General features: G+C 47.2%; 1 protein-coding gene across 1 annotated transcript in view; it reads left to right on the forward strand.

Moving 5' to 3' along the window:
• The window catches only part of myo15b (myosin XVB), a 709,406-nt gene that overhangs the window by 593,832 nt on the left and 102,328 nt on the right, over positions 1–13,246 (forward strand). The window contains exons 50-51 of the mRNA XM_038776546.1: positions 511–622; positions 7,833–7,987. Of these exons, the coding sequence (XP_038632474.1) occupies positions 511–622; positions 7,833–7,987 (267 nt within the window). The remainder of the gene's footprint in view (positions 1–510; positions 623–7,832; positions 7,988–13,246) is intronic.

Raw genomic sequence — 13,246 nt, forward strand, 5'->3', positions numbered from 1 at the left:
GATTGTTGAACTTTTTCGGCACTGAAGGCCAGTCCTCATCGAGCTGCCAGCTGCCACCACCTCATCACAGGCAGCACTGGAATCCCTGTGGCTGACTATCCGGGACCCTCAGGGGAACAGGACATCCCTCCTGGCCTCCACAGCGTCTGGCAGCATCCCCGAATCTTTGGGTTGGTCTACTTGGCGTCATTATTGCGAGCTGGCTGGGGTTGGCTGGAAGTGCAACTTAAGTGCTGTTCAACCTTGTTAGCAGAGGCTGGCAAGTGCGGTCCTGGTGAATCAGCTGGTGAGCCTTTATTTGAGATGAGAAGCCAAGAGGCCTCGTTAAGTGGACCAATTAATGTTGAATTGCGTTGCCGGCCTCGCTGTGCCGAGCGCCAGGAAGCAAGCAGCAATTCCCGCTCGCTACCACACTTGGAACCTTTTCCGGAGAATTGCGCTCACCTGTTCACTTAACTGAAGTCCTGTTACTTTGTAAGATTGAGTTGACATTTTATATCTGTCTTATAGGTCTCCAACCACGTCATGGCTGTGAAGAGCTATATCACAGATGACAAAAGCTTGCTGAACTTTCGTAAAGGAGACATCATCAAACTGCTTCCAATGGATGGGCTTGAACCAGGTGAGTTACAAGGGCAAATTGCAAAGACTGTAATAAACCAGCATTAGGACCTCAGCGATGCAGCAAGATAAATACCCATCCTGATTGGTCAGATGCCCAAAGGGCATGGTCAGCCATCCAATCACACTGCCATGCTGGTTCAATCATTTTAATGAGAAATCCCTAAAAACTGACTTTGTTGACTTCATGCTGTCGCCCAGCAGACCAACGGGAAATTGCAGAAACCCAGTCCCCGCCATCTCTGGGAGCTTTCAACATTCCGCGCAAGGAACAGACAATATGGACAAGTGTTATGCAGGAGGGGTAGAACAAGACTACAGGCGGGATTTTTCATTGGCGGGATGTTCCGCTTCACCAGCAGTACATTCACACTCTTGGATTTCCCAACGGCTTGGGAGTGGCCACAATGAGAAACCCCATTGTACGGCTGCCAGGACGGAGAATCCCGCTGCCAGCAGGGGGGGCGCCGCGCCAGAGAGCGGGTCTGCCGGGACGGAGAATCCCGCTGCCAGCCGCGCCAGAGAGCGGGTCTGCCAGGACGGAGAATCCCGCTGCCAGCAGGGGGGGGCCGCACCAGAGAGTGGGTCTGCCGGGACGGAGAATCCCGCTGCCAGCAGGGGGGGCGCCGCGCCAGAGAGCGGGTCTGCCGGGACGGAGAATCCCGCTGCCAGCGGGGGGGCGCCGCGCCAGAGAGCGGGTCTGCCGGGACGGAGAATCCCGCTGCCAGCGGGGGCGCGCCGCACCAGAGAGCGGGTCTGCCGGGACGGAGAATCCCGCTGCCAGTAGGGGTGCGAGGCGCCAGAGAGCAGGTCTGCCGGGACGGAGAATCCCGCTGCCAGCAGGGGTGCACCAGAGAGCGGGTCTGCCGGGACGGAGAATCCCGCTGCCAGCAGGGGTGCACCAGAGAGCGGGTCTGCCGGGACGGAGAATCCCGCTGCCAGCAGGGGTGCACCAGAGAGCGGGTCTGCCGGGACGGAGAATCCCGCTGCCAGCAGGGGTGCACCAGAGAGCGGGTCTGCCGGGACGGAGAATCCCGCTGCCAGCAGGGGTGCGCCGCGCCAGAGAGCGGGTCTGCCGGGACGGAGAATCCCGCTGCCAGCCACGCCAGAGAGCAGGTCTGCCAGGACGGAGAATCCCGCTGCCAGCCACGCCAGAGAGCGGGTCTGCCGGGACGGAGAAACTCGCCCCTTGTTACTGATTGTACTCGGTATTGGGTACACGATAGAAGGATAATTGAAAATTTGGAGAAGTTACATTAGTGATTCACCAGGATTCTGTCTGACATAAGGAAAAATAAAGTAAAAGACAATAAATGAGGCCTTTTCTCATTCGAACAGTGTAGATTGCAGGGTAATGTAACAGGGTCTTCACGGTTCTGAAAGGTTGAAATGTGGTAAATATAAACCAACGTTTTTCCAGTGGTTGAGGGGCCAGGAACACGAGGCCATAGAAACAAGGGGTGGAATGCTCCCATAATTAGAGTGTCCATCTACGACTGAAAACCGGCTCGTATCTCTCCAGATACACATCTGAGTTTTCACACCAGATCCTGAGCCAATCTGTGAAAAACAAATCTGGCAGTGTGGTTTAGGCAGCCACTCTGACAGGGCGGACCTAATGGAGACACAAGGCCGGCTCCATAGAGATCAGGGCGCCATCTTTCAAGGGCGCCCTGGTCAGAACAGATGTTAAACTCCCATCACCATATTCCGCCACCACAAAGGTATGGGGGGGGGCTCTTTCTACTCCTCCCACCACACAATTATCAGAGTCTCTCCCCCTCCCCGCCCAATGCAAACTTACCCCCAATGTAAACTCCCCTCAATGCAAACTCCGCCCGCCAAGCAAATCTCCCCTCCTCCTCAATGCAAACTTCCCCCCTCCCAATGCAAACTTCCTCCTCAACGCAAATTCCCCCCAATGTAAACTTCACTCACTCCCCCACCCCAGCTCCAAAATGCAAGGTCCCCTCTACCCATGCCAGGTACCCTCCCACCCTCACTGCCCACACCTTCTGTTATTGAACAATCCGCCCCTTCAAAGGCCTTGATACTCCCCCCCCCCCCCCCCCCCCCCCACCCCCCCCCCACCCACCATCACACACAACAGGACTTGCCCACACACAATTGGCTCCCCAGAGGGCCAGCCTCAGCACTGTCCCTGGCACAGGTTAGGACTACCAACCTCCCCTCAGGGCATACTTACCTTGTCATCCCTGGCTGAATCCACTAGACTGCTTCTCATTCTTAAATAGCTGTTGTGAATGTCGCTGATGTGACTTGGTGTTGGCGAGGTATAAATATTTAGTGTGTGGGAAGTTCGGAAGCCTTTAATACACAGAAAATACGTAGAAAATAGAACCAGGATGAGGCCATTTGGCTTTTCGTGTCATTCATTATGATCATGGCTGATCATCAAGTCCAATACCCTGATCCCGCTCCCCCCCCCCATATTCCTTGATCCTTAATGCACGATCAATTGTCCAAAGACTACGGTTGGATATAACTGTGGCTTTATTGCAGTAAGATGTGTGGCCTCCCACAGCAGCTGGCAAAATGGCTGTTGAATAGAGGACACGCTCCTCCTACTGGGCGGAGCCAGCAGGCAGGGGCTACCGGTGAACCTGTAGTACAGGTCCTACCTTACGTCACCTAATACAGGTGTAACCGTGGTTTACCACAATCCTTTTAACCCCCAAGAGCATTTTCTAATTCCTACTTGAAATTGCACAGTTGTCATAACCTCGGATTAAGCAGGTCATGGGGCACTATGGGGAATACACACTCCCTTTTATATTCTATATAAAACCAGAGGGCCCTGAACTGTGAGCTGGCTCCTGTACTAGATTAAATGCTCTGTACTTTTGTTCTGCTGCACTAAACCTTTTTCCTTTGATTCAACCTGTTCGTCTCTTTCCGGATCTTATAATAATAGGCTGGAGTCTCCGTTTCAACGGCTAAGGGTTGGTTCAAACGGAGAATTCGTGGGTGTTTTACAATGAAAATATCAGTGCCGAACCCTCCATGGTGAGGGGCTAGTAGCGGCGCTGGGTGAAACTCCCGGCTCCCGCACCGACAACGGCTGGAGAATGGCCGGGTCCCTGGCCGCACATGCGGCGCAACGACATGCAGTGGTCACGCCGTAAAAAATGGCGCCGGCCATGCGCGGACCCGACCCCTCATCTGCAACCCGCAGGCCACCCCCTGGCACACCCACCAGTCCCCCCACACCGCGTGGAAACTGCCCCGGCCAGTGGCATAGATCCCGGGCCGAGTGTGGCGGCGCTGGACACAATTCGCAGCCGCCGTGCCGGGTTCCCGATCGCTGAGGCATGGTCAGGAACTCGGTCCATCGGGGGCAGAGCATCACAGGAGGGCCTGCCGATGATGCACCGACACTGTTGCAACGTCGAGGGGTGCGCAACGTGGTGACAGCATTTCAGAGCGGACGGAGCATGGCTGACCGGGGTCAAACCATGGGGCAGCAGGGTAGCATGGTGGTTAGCATAAATGCTTCACAGCTCCAGGGTCCCAGGTTCGATTCCCGGCTGGGTCACTGTCTGTGTGGAGTCTGCACGTCCTCCCCCTGTGTGCGTGGGTTTCCTCCGGGTTCTCCGGTTTCCTCCCACAGTCCAAAGATGTGCGGGTTAGGTGGATTGGCCATGCTAAATTGCCCGTAGTGTCCTAATAAAAGTAAGGTTAAGGGGGGGGTTGTTGGGTTACGGGTATAGGGTGGATACGTGGGTTTGAGAGGGGTGATCATGGCTCGGCACAACATTGAGGGCCGAAGGGCCTGTTCTGTGCTGTACTGTTCTATGTTCTAAACCGGCGCCAGCCCTGATTTGGGTATTGGAACATAGAACATAGAAAATACAGCACAGAACAGGCCCTTCGGCCCACGATGTTGTGCCGAACTTTTGTCCTAGATTAAGAATAAATCAAACTACACCCCAGCATTCTACCATAATCCATGTACCTATCCAATAGCTGCTTGAAGGTCCCTAATGTTTCCGACTCAACTACTTCCACAGGCAATGCATTCCATGCTACCACTACTCTCTGAGTAAAGAACCTACCTCTGACATCCCCCCTATATCTTTCACCATTCACCTTAAATTTATGTCCCTTTGTAATGGTTTGTTCCACAAGAGGAAAACGTCTCTGACTGTCTACTCTATCTATTCCCTCGATCATCTTATAAACCTTTATCAAGTCGCCCCTCATCCTGCTCCATTCTAATGAGAAAAGACCTACCACCCTCAACCTTTCTTCGTAAGACCTACTCTCCATTCCAGGCAACATCCTGGTAAATCTCCTTTGCACCTTTTCCGAAGCTTCCACATCCTTCCTAAAATGAGGCGACCAGAACTGCACACAGTACTCCAAATGTGGCCTGACCAAGGTAGAGTTGCATCATCACCTCACGGTTCTTAAATTCAATCCCTCTGCTAATGAACGCTAGCACACCATAGGCCTTCTGCACAGCTCTATCCATTTGAGTGGCAACTTTCAAAGATCTATGAACATAGACCCCAAGATCTCTCTGCTCCTCCACATTGCCAAGAACCCTACCGTTAACCTTGTATTCCGCATTCATATTTGTCCTTCCAAAATGGACAACCTCACACTTTTCAGGGTTAAACTCCATCTGCCACTTCTCAGTCCAGCTCTGCAGCCTATCTATGTCACTGCAGGCGACAACAGCCCTCCTCCCTATCCACAACTCCACCAATCTACGTATCAACTGCAAATTTACTGACCCACCCTTCGGTGATCATGGCTGATCATCGACCCAGAACTGATCCCTGCGGTACGCCACTGGTAACTGGGCTCCATGCTGAATATTTGCCATCCACCACCACTCTCTGACTTCTATCGGTTAGCCAGTTTGTTATCCAACTGGCCAAATTCCCCACTATCCTATGCCTCCTTACTTTCTGCATAAGCCTACCATGGGGAACCTTATCAAATGCCTTACTAAAATCCATGTACACTACATCCACTGCTTGACCTTCATCCACGTGCCTGGTCAACTCCAGAGGATTGGGATAAAGGAATTCCATTCGTACTGTTTGCAATTAGGGATATACCTAATGAGTCAACCAAATTCAGTCCTTTTGAACGGATTTTTGGTCATGAGGTAAGAGGACAACTTAAATTGATTAAGGAAAAATTGGTGAGTGAGCAGTCGGAACTTACATTACTGGATTACATGTCAAATTTTAGGGAACGATTAAATGGAGCAGGTGAATTGGCTAGACACCATTTAAAAGTTGCACAACATGCGACGAAACGGGTAGCGGACAAGAAATCCGAAGTTCGTAGTTTTGCCAGTGGAGGTAAAGTTTTAGTATTGTTACCGATGGTAGGTGAAGCTTTAAATGCAAAGTTTTGTGGACCTTATCAGATTGAAAGGAAATTAAGTGAGGTGAATTATGTGGTAAGAACGCCAGATAGAAGGAAAACTCACCAGGTGCGTCATGTGAATATGCTTAAAAGGTACTTTGAAAGGGAAGGAGAGAAAAAGGAGGCGGTTTTAAGGATTCTAACTCAAAGTGACGAACCAAATCCAGATGACTGTCAATTTGACATACCTCAAATTAAATTGGAAAACAAGGATGTTCTTAAAAATTGGGATAAATTGTTGAGTTACCTTCCAGAGGAAAAATGGACTGACCTGAAAGAGTTATTGTTATCACATGAGCAAGTTTGTGGACATAAATTGGGAAGTACTAAAATGGCTATACATGATGTAGATGTGGGAAATGCTGTTCCAATCAAACAACATACTTATAGACTTAACCCTTTAAAATTGGCAGGTTAACAAAGAGATTGAAAGGATGCTTATAAAATGGCATAATTGAAGTAGGTGGCAGCAATGGAGCTCACCCATTGTGATGGTACCAAAACCGGACGGTACCCAAAGGTTGTGTGTGGACTATAGAAAGGTTAATGCAGTTACAAGAACGGACTCTTATCCTATTCCACATTTGGAGGATTGCATTGAGAAAGTGGGACAATCAGCTTGTATTTCCAAATTGGATTTACTTAAAGGTTACTGGCAGGTACCTTTATCCAAAAGGGTGAAGGAGATTTCAGCTTTTGTGACTCTAGATGGTATATACCAACTCAAAGCTATGGCATTTGGCATGAAAAATTGCCCAGCCATATTTCAACGGTTAACTAACAAAGTCGTTTCCGGATGTTCACTGCATGTTTTAAAAAGGTTAACTGAGTTCATAGAATAAACATTGTTTTGCTTTAAGAATAACTTTTAAATTTCCGCTGCACCACACCTGTAGAGTGGGCCATGTGCTCCCCATACCACAATCTAGTAAAAGTCTTGGGTCAGGTAATGTCCATGATACACTTTGGGGTTCTCTAAACTCTGGTCCGTAACACTCTGCACAGCTAAACAAGTAACCTGTTTTGTTAACTTTATTTATAAGTCGCATTTGAACTTTATCGGGTTGCTTAATTGGAGTCAGTAGCAGGTTTAAATAGTAAGTTCAAGTTTTTCCTTTTATTTAAGAAAAGTGTGGAACGATTTATTTGATAATGTGGTTAATTCTGTGTTTAAATTGAAGTTTGTTTTAACAAAAAGATACATTTTGATCAGAGTCATCTCTCCTGGGATGAAGTATCCTTTCCTCACAGTATTACAAAAACAAATGTTTGGGGTTCTCATCCAGTATCCTAACAAATTTTGGGTCTGGGCCGGTATCCTAACAAGAGGAAGCTCTACTTTGAACTTAAATCATTCTTTACCTCATCAGAAAAAGTTTAAAGAGGCAGAATAGATGGAGTTTTGCTCCATATCAAATCTCTGCTGTACCTGATTTAAAAATATTTTATTGAACTGAGAGCTTTACTCTTTCTCTACTTTGTGCTGTGCCTCCCTTCAGAACGTTGGACAACATGGAGGAAATTTAATTCTGTATCTAACTGTACTACCCTTTACCTGGTGATGAATGCTGCCACTAACATTTCTCACATTGGTACAAATAGTTAAACCAAAAAAAGTCTAAAATCTTGTCGATCACAGATTCTACAAATTCTACTTCACTCTAAAACTTGGTAGAAACTTTTGCGGGGTAGAAATATAAACAGTTGGAGACACAGAAGAGAAGCAGAGATGTAAAGTGTGACAGAGAGTTAGCTGAGAGGTATGGCCTCACAAAGATGTTGAATCTTGATCCCTTCCTTCAAAGGTTGGCAGTTTGGATCGATTGGTGGTCGATCTGGCCTATTTCCTAGAGATCATGCTCAGCCAACCGCAGCTCCGGATTACTATAACACTAATATGAGGAAGAACAAAGAGAGGCAAAAGAACATGCCCAATTCTAGTCGATCATCCATGAGTAAGGTAAGACAATGCAGTATCCAAAGTAGGACAGTGTCAAATGAACAGGAATATCTGGTATGGACTGAGTTACCTGGTTTCAGCTAGCGCAGTGGATGGTGTGTGACCACTTAACCCAGTAACTCAGCATTAATTAAGCAGGTTCATCAGTTCAGAAAAAATAGGAGAAGAATTGACCATTCATCCCATGGACCATTCAGCTCTTGGGCCATCCAGCCCTTTGTCCATCCAGCCTGCTCTTTGGCCATCCAGCCCTTGGGCCAGCCTGCTCTTTGGCCATTCAGCCCTTGAGACATCCAGCTTTTTGGCCATCCAACCCTCTGGCCATCCAGTCATTGGGACATCCAGTCCTTGGGCCATCCAGTCCTTGGGCCAGCCTGCTCTTTGGCCATCTAGCTCTTTGGCCATCCAGTCCTTGGGCCATCCAGTCCCCCCCCCCCCTCCCCCACCACCCCCCACCCCACAAAACCATGGACTCACTTGTTGATCAGAAATCTGTCCAACCCAGCCTGGAATACATTCAAGGACACAGCCTCTACAGTTCTGTGGGGAAGAAAATTCAAAGGTATGACTCCCCTCTGAGAGAACGAAAATCCTCCTTGTCTCCTTCTTAATTGGGAGAACCCTTATTTTGAAAGTATGTGCCATAGTTCTAAATGTCCACACAAGTATAAACATCCTCTCAGCATCCATTCTATCCGGTCCCCTCAGAACCTTATATGTTTTAATACGATCATCTCTCATTCTTCTAAACACCAATGAGTACAGGCCTAAGCTGCTCATAATTTCCTCATAAGACAGCCCCTTCACCCCTTCATCCCAGAAATCTGCCTCGTGAACCCTCTCTGAACTGCTTCCAAGATCATTATGTGGAGATACTGGTGTTGGACTGGGGTGAGCACAGTAAGAAGTCTCCAACACCAGGTTAACCTCCAACAGGTTTGTTTGCAATCACTAGCTTTCAGAACACAGCTCCTTCCTCAGGTAAGTGTCCTTTATCAGGCTCACCTGAAAAAGGAGCCGTGTCGCGTCTTTTCGTCCGACGTCACTTCGTCCAACGACACTTCGTCCACGTCTTTTGGTCCAACGTCTTTTTGTCCGCCCGTCTTTTGGTCCAACGTCACTTCGTCCAATTATCCAATTACAAATTAACTCCGTATAAAACCATTTAATTGATAAAATGCAAGTACAATACAGCAAGTGAATTTAATTGCTAAAATGCAAGTAATTGATAAAATGCAAGTAAATGCAAGTTGAAAAATGCAGTTAAAAAGTTAAAAAATCTAAAAATGCAGTTAAAAAATCTAAAAGTTTACTAATTACTTAAAATTCCCGAAATTACTTAAAATTGATGTAAATTGTAAATTCCCGAAATTCCCTAAAAGTTAATAATACCTGCAATGTATGCCCCACATTCTCGAAATGTCTCCATTCTTTGTTTATCTGATGCCTAGTCTTTTTCAGGTTTAAAGCTCTTCGGATATATTGTAGAATATCCCGAAATTACTTAAAATTGATGTAAATTGTAAATTCCCGAAATTCCCTAAAAGTTAGATTTCCAGAACTGTACCCGAGAGAGAATAATGGGGAGAGGACAAGATGATTTGATATTCTACAATTCCGACAGACACAGATATAAGTGGGAGTCTAATTGGATTTAGACAATGAGTGCAGTTCTGAAAGAAGCAGATTTAAACTCGATTTTCGTCGAGTGATTAAACCTCTGGTTGGCAGTGGGTTCTGGCATTACAGGTCTGAAATGATCAAATATTCCATCAGATACAATGGCTCTCATCACGCTGGAGCATACATGGGTGAATATCCTGCAGCTTATCTTAATAATGTCTGGAGATCAAGCAGCACAAATGCAGAACTCAACCTCAAGAGGCGAAATAGGTGGAGAGAATCCTTGAGCAGTAACATTGAAAAACTAAATTAAACTATTTGTAATTGGATAATTGGACGAAGTGACGTTGGACCAAAAGACGGGCGGACAAAAAGACGTTGGACCAAAAGACGTGGACGAAGTGTCGTTGGACGAAATGACGTCGGACGAAAAGACATAGCACCGAAGGAGCTGCGCTCCGAAAGCTAGTGATTGCAAACAAAACTATTGGACTTTAAGCCGGTGTTGTAAATCTTCTTTCTGTATTCAAAATCATTCAAAGAACACAGAAAAATACAGCACAAGAACAGGACATTTGACCCTCCAAGCCTACGACGACCATTTTGCCTGTTTAACGTAAAATCTTCAACCATTCCGGGGACCATATCCTTCTATTCCCATCCTATTCATGTATTTGTCAAGACACCCCTTTAAGGTCACTACCATACTTGCTACCAAACCCACTACCCTCTGTGTTTAAAAACTTGCCTCGCACATCTCCTGGAAAATTTGCCCCTCACACCTTAAACCTATGCCCCCAGTAATTGATTATTCCACCATGGGAATGAGCTTCTGACTATTCACTCTGTCCACTTCCCTCATAATTTTGTAGACTTTTATCAGGTTGCTTTTCAACCTCCATCATTCCAGTGAGAACAAACTGAGTTCATCCAACCTCTCCTCATAGCTAATACCCTCCATACCAGGCAACATCCTGGTAAACCTCATCTGTACCCTCTCCAAAGCCTCCACATCCTTCTGATAGTGTGGCGACCAGAATTGAACACTCTATTCCAAGTGCGGCCTAACTAAGGTTCTATGTAGCTGCAGCATTGCTTGCCAATTTATAAATTCAATGCCCCAGCTGATGAATGCCTTCTTGACTACCTTCTCCACCTACATTGCCTCTTTCAGTGACCTATGGACCTGTACATCCAGATCCCTCTGCCTGTCACTACTCTGAAGGGTTCTGCCATTTACCGTATATTTCCCATCTGTATTAGACCTTCCAAAATGCATTACCTCACATTTGCCTGGATTAAACTCCATCTGCCATCTCTCTGCCCAAGTCTCCAAATGATCTAAATCCTGCTGTATCCTCTGACAGTCCTCATCGCTATCCGCAATTCCACCAACCTTTGTGTCGTCCGCAAACTTACTAATTAAACCAGTTACGTTTTCCTCCAAATCATTTATATATATTACAAACAGCAAAGGTCCCAGCACTGATCCCTGCGGAACACCACTAGACACAACCTTCCATTCAGAAAAGCACCCTTTCACTGCAACCCTCTGTCTTCTGTGACCGAGCCAGTTCTGTATCCGTCTTGCCAGATCACATCTGATCCTGTGTGACTTCACCTTCTGTACCAGTCTGCCATGAGGGACCTTGTCAAATTGAAGTCCATGTGGACAACATCCACTGCCCTACTGTCATCAATCATTGCCATCGCTTCCTTGAAAAATTCAATTACGTTAGTGACCTCCACTTCACAAAACCATGTTGCCTCTCGCTAATACATCCACTTACTTCCAACTGGGAGTAAATCCTGTCTCGAAGAATCCTCTTCAATAATTTTCCTATCACTGACGTGAGGATCACCGGCCAGTAATTTCCTGCATTATCCCGGCTACCCTTCTTAAATAAAGGAACAACATTGGCTATTCTCCAGTCCTCTAGGACCTCACCTGTAGGTGAGGACCTGCCAGTGAGGATACAAAGATTTCTGTCTAGGCCCCAGCAACTTCCTCCCTTGCCTCCCTCAGTATTCTGGGTTAGATCCATCAGTCCCTGGGGACTGATCTACCTTAATGTTTTTCAAGATGCCCTACACCTCCTTTTTGATTTCAATGTGACCCAAACTATCTACTCAGCCTTCCCCAGACTCATTATCTACCGAGTCCTTCTCTTTGGTGAATATTCATTCAGTACCTCGCGTCTGGTTCCACGCATAGATTCCCTCAAATATCCGCCCCCAATCTAGATTCTTCAGTTTCTGCCTGATATTATTAGAAGTAGCCATTCCCCAATTTAGCACCTTCACCCATGGACTCTCTTATCTTTATCCAACAGTACCTTAAAACCTACTGAATCATGGCAGCACGGTGGCACCGTGGATAGCACTGCTGCCTCACAGTGCCGAGGTCCCAGGTTCGATCCCGGCTCTGCATCACTGTCCATGTGGAGTTTGCACATTCTCCCCGTGTTTACGTGGGTTTTGCCCCCACAACCCAAAGATATGCAGGGTAGATGGATTGGCCACGCTAAATTACCCCTTAATTGAAAAAAACTAATTGGGTACTGTAAATTTTTTTGACTACTTACTGAATTATGGTCACTCTTCCTGAAATGGCCCACTGCTGAAACTTCAACCACCTGGCCAGCTCATTCACCAATACCAGATCAAGTACGGCCCCTTCCCTAGTTAGAACAAAGAAAATTGCAGCACAGGAACAGGCCCTTCGGCCCTCCCAGCCTGCGCCGATCCAGATCCTTTATCTAAACCTGTCGCCTATTTTCCAAGGATCTACTTCCCTCTGTTCCCCGCCCGTTCATATATCTGTCTAGATGCATCTTAAATGATGCTGTCGTGCCTGCCTCTACCACCTCCGCTGGCAAAGCGTTCCAGGCACCCACCACCCTCTGCGTAAAAAACGTCCCACACACATCTCCCTTAAACTTTCCCCCTCTCACTTTGAAATCATGACCCCTTGTAATTGACACCCCCACTCTTGGAAAAAGCTTGTTGCTATCCACCCTGTCCATACCTCTCATAATTTTGTAGACCTCAATCAGGTCCCCCCTCAACCTCCGTCTTTCCAACGAAAACAATCCTAATCTACTCAACCTTTCTTCATAGCACCCTCCATACCAGTCAACATCCTGGTAAACCTCCTCTGCACCTTCTCTAAAGCATCCAAATCCTTCTGGTAATGTGGCGACCAGAACTGCACGCAGTATTCCAAATGTGGCCTAACAAAGTCATATACAACTGTCACATGACCTGCCGGCACTTGTACTCAATACCCCGTCCAATGAAGGCAAGCATGCTGTATGCCTTCTTGACCACTCTATCGACCTACGTTGCCACCTTCAGGGTACAATGGACCTGAACTCCCAGATCTCTCTGTACATCAATTTTCCCCAGGACTCTTCCATTGACCTTTATAGTCCGCTCTTGAATTGGTTCTTCCAAAATGCATCACCTCGCATTTGCCTGAATTGAACTCCATCTGCCATTTCTCTGCCCAAATCTCCAATCTATCTATATTCTGCTGTATTCTCTGACAGTCCCCCTCGCTATCTGCAACTCCACCAATCTTAGTATCATCTGCTAACTTGCTAATCAGACCACCTATACCTTCGTCCAGATCAT

Source organism: Scyliorhinus canicula, chromosome 18 (assembly GCF_902713615.1).
Source record: "Scyliorhinus canicula chromosome 18, sScyCan1.1, whole genome shotgun sequence".
Taxonomy (NCBI): Eukaryota; Metazoa; Chordata; class Chondrichthyes; order Carcharhiniformes; family Scyliorhinidae; genus Scyliorhinus; species Scyliorhinus canicula.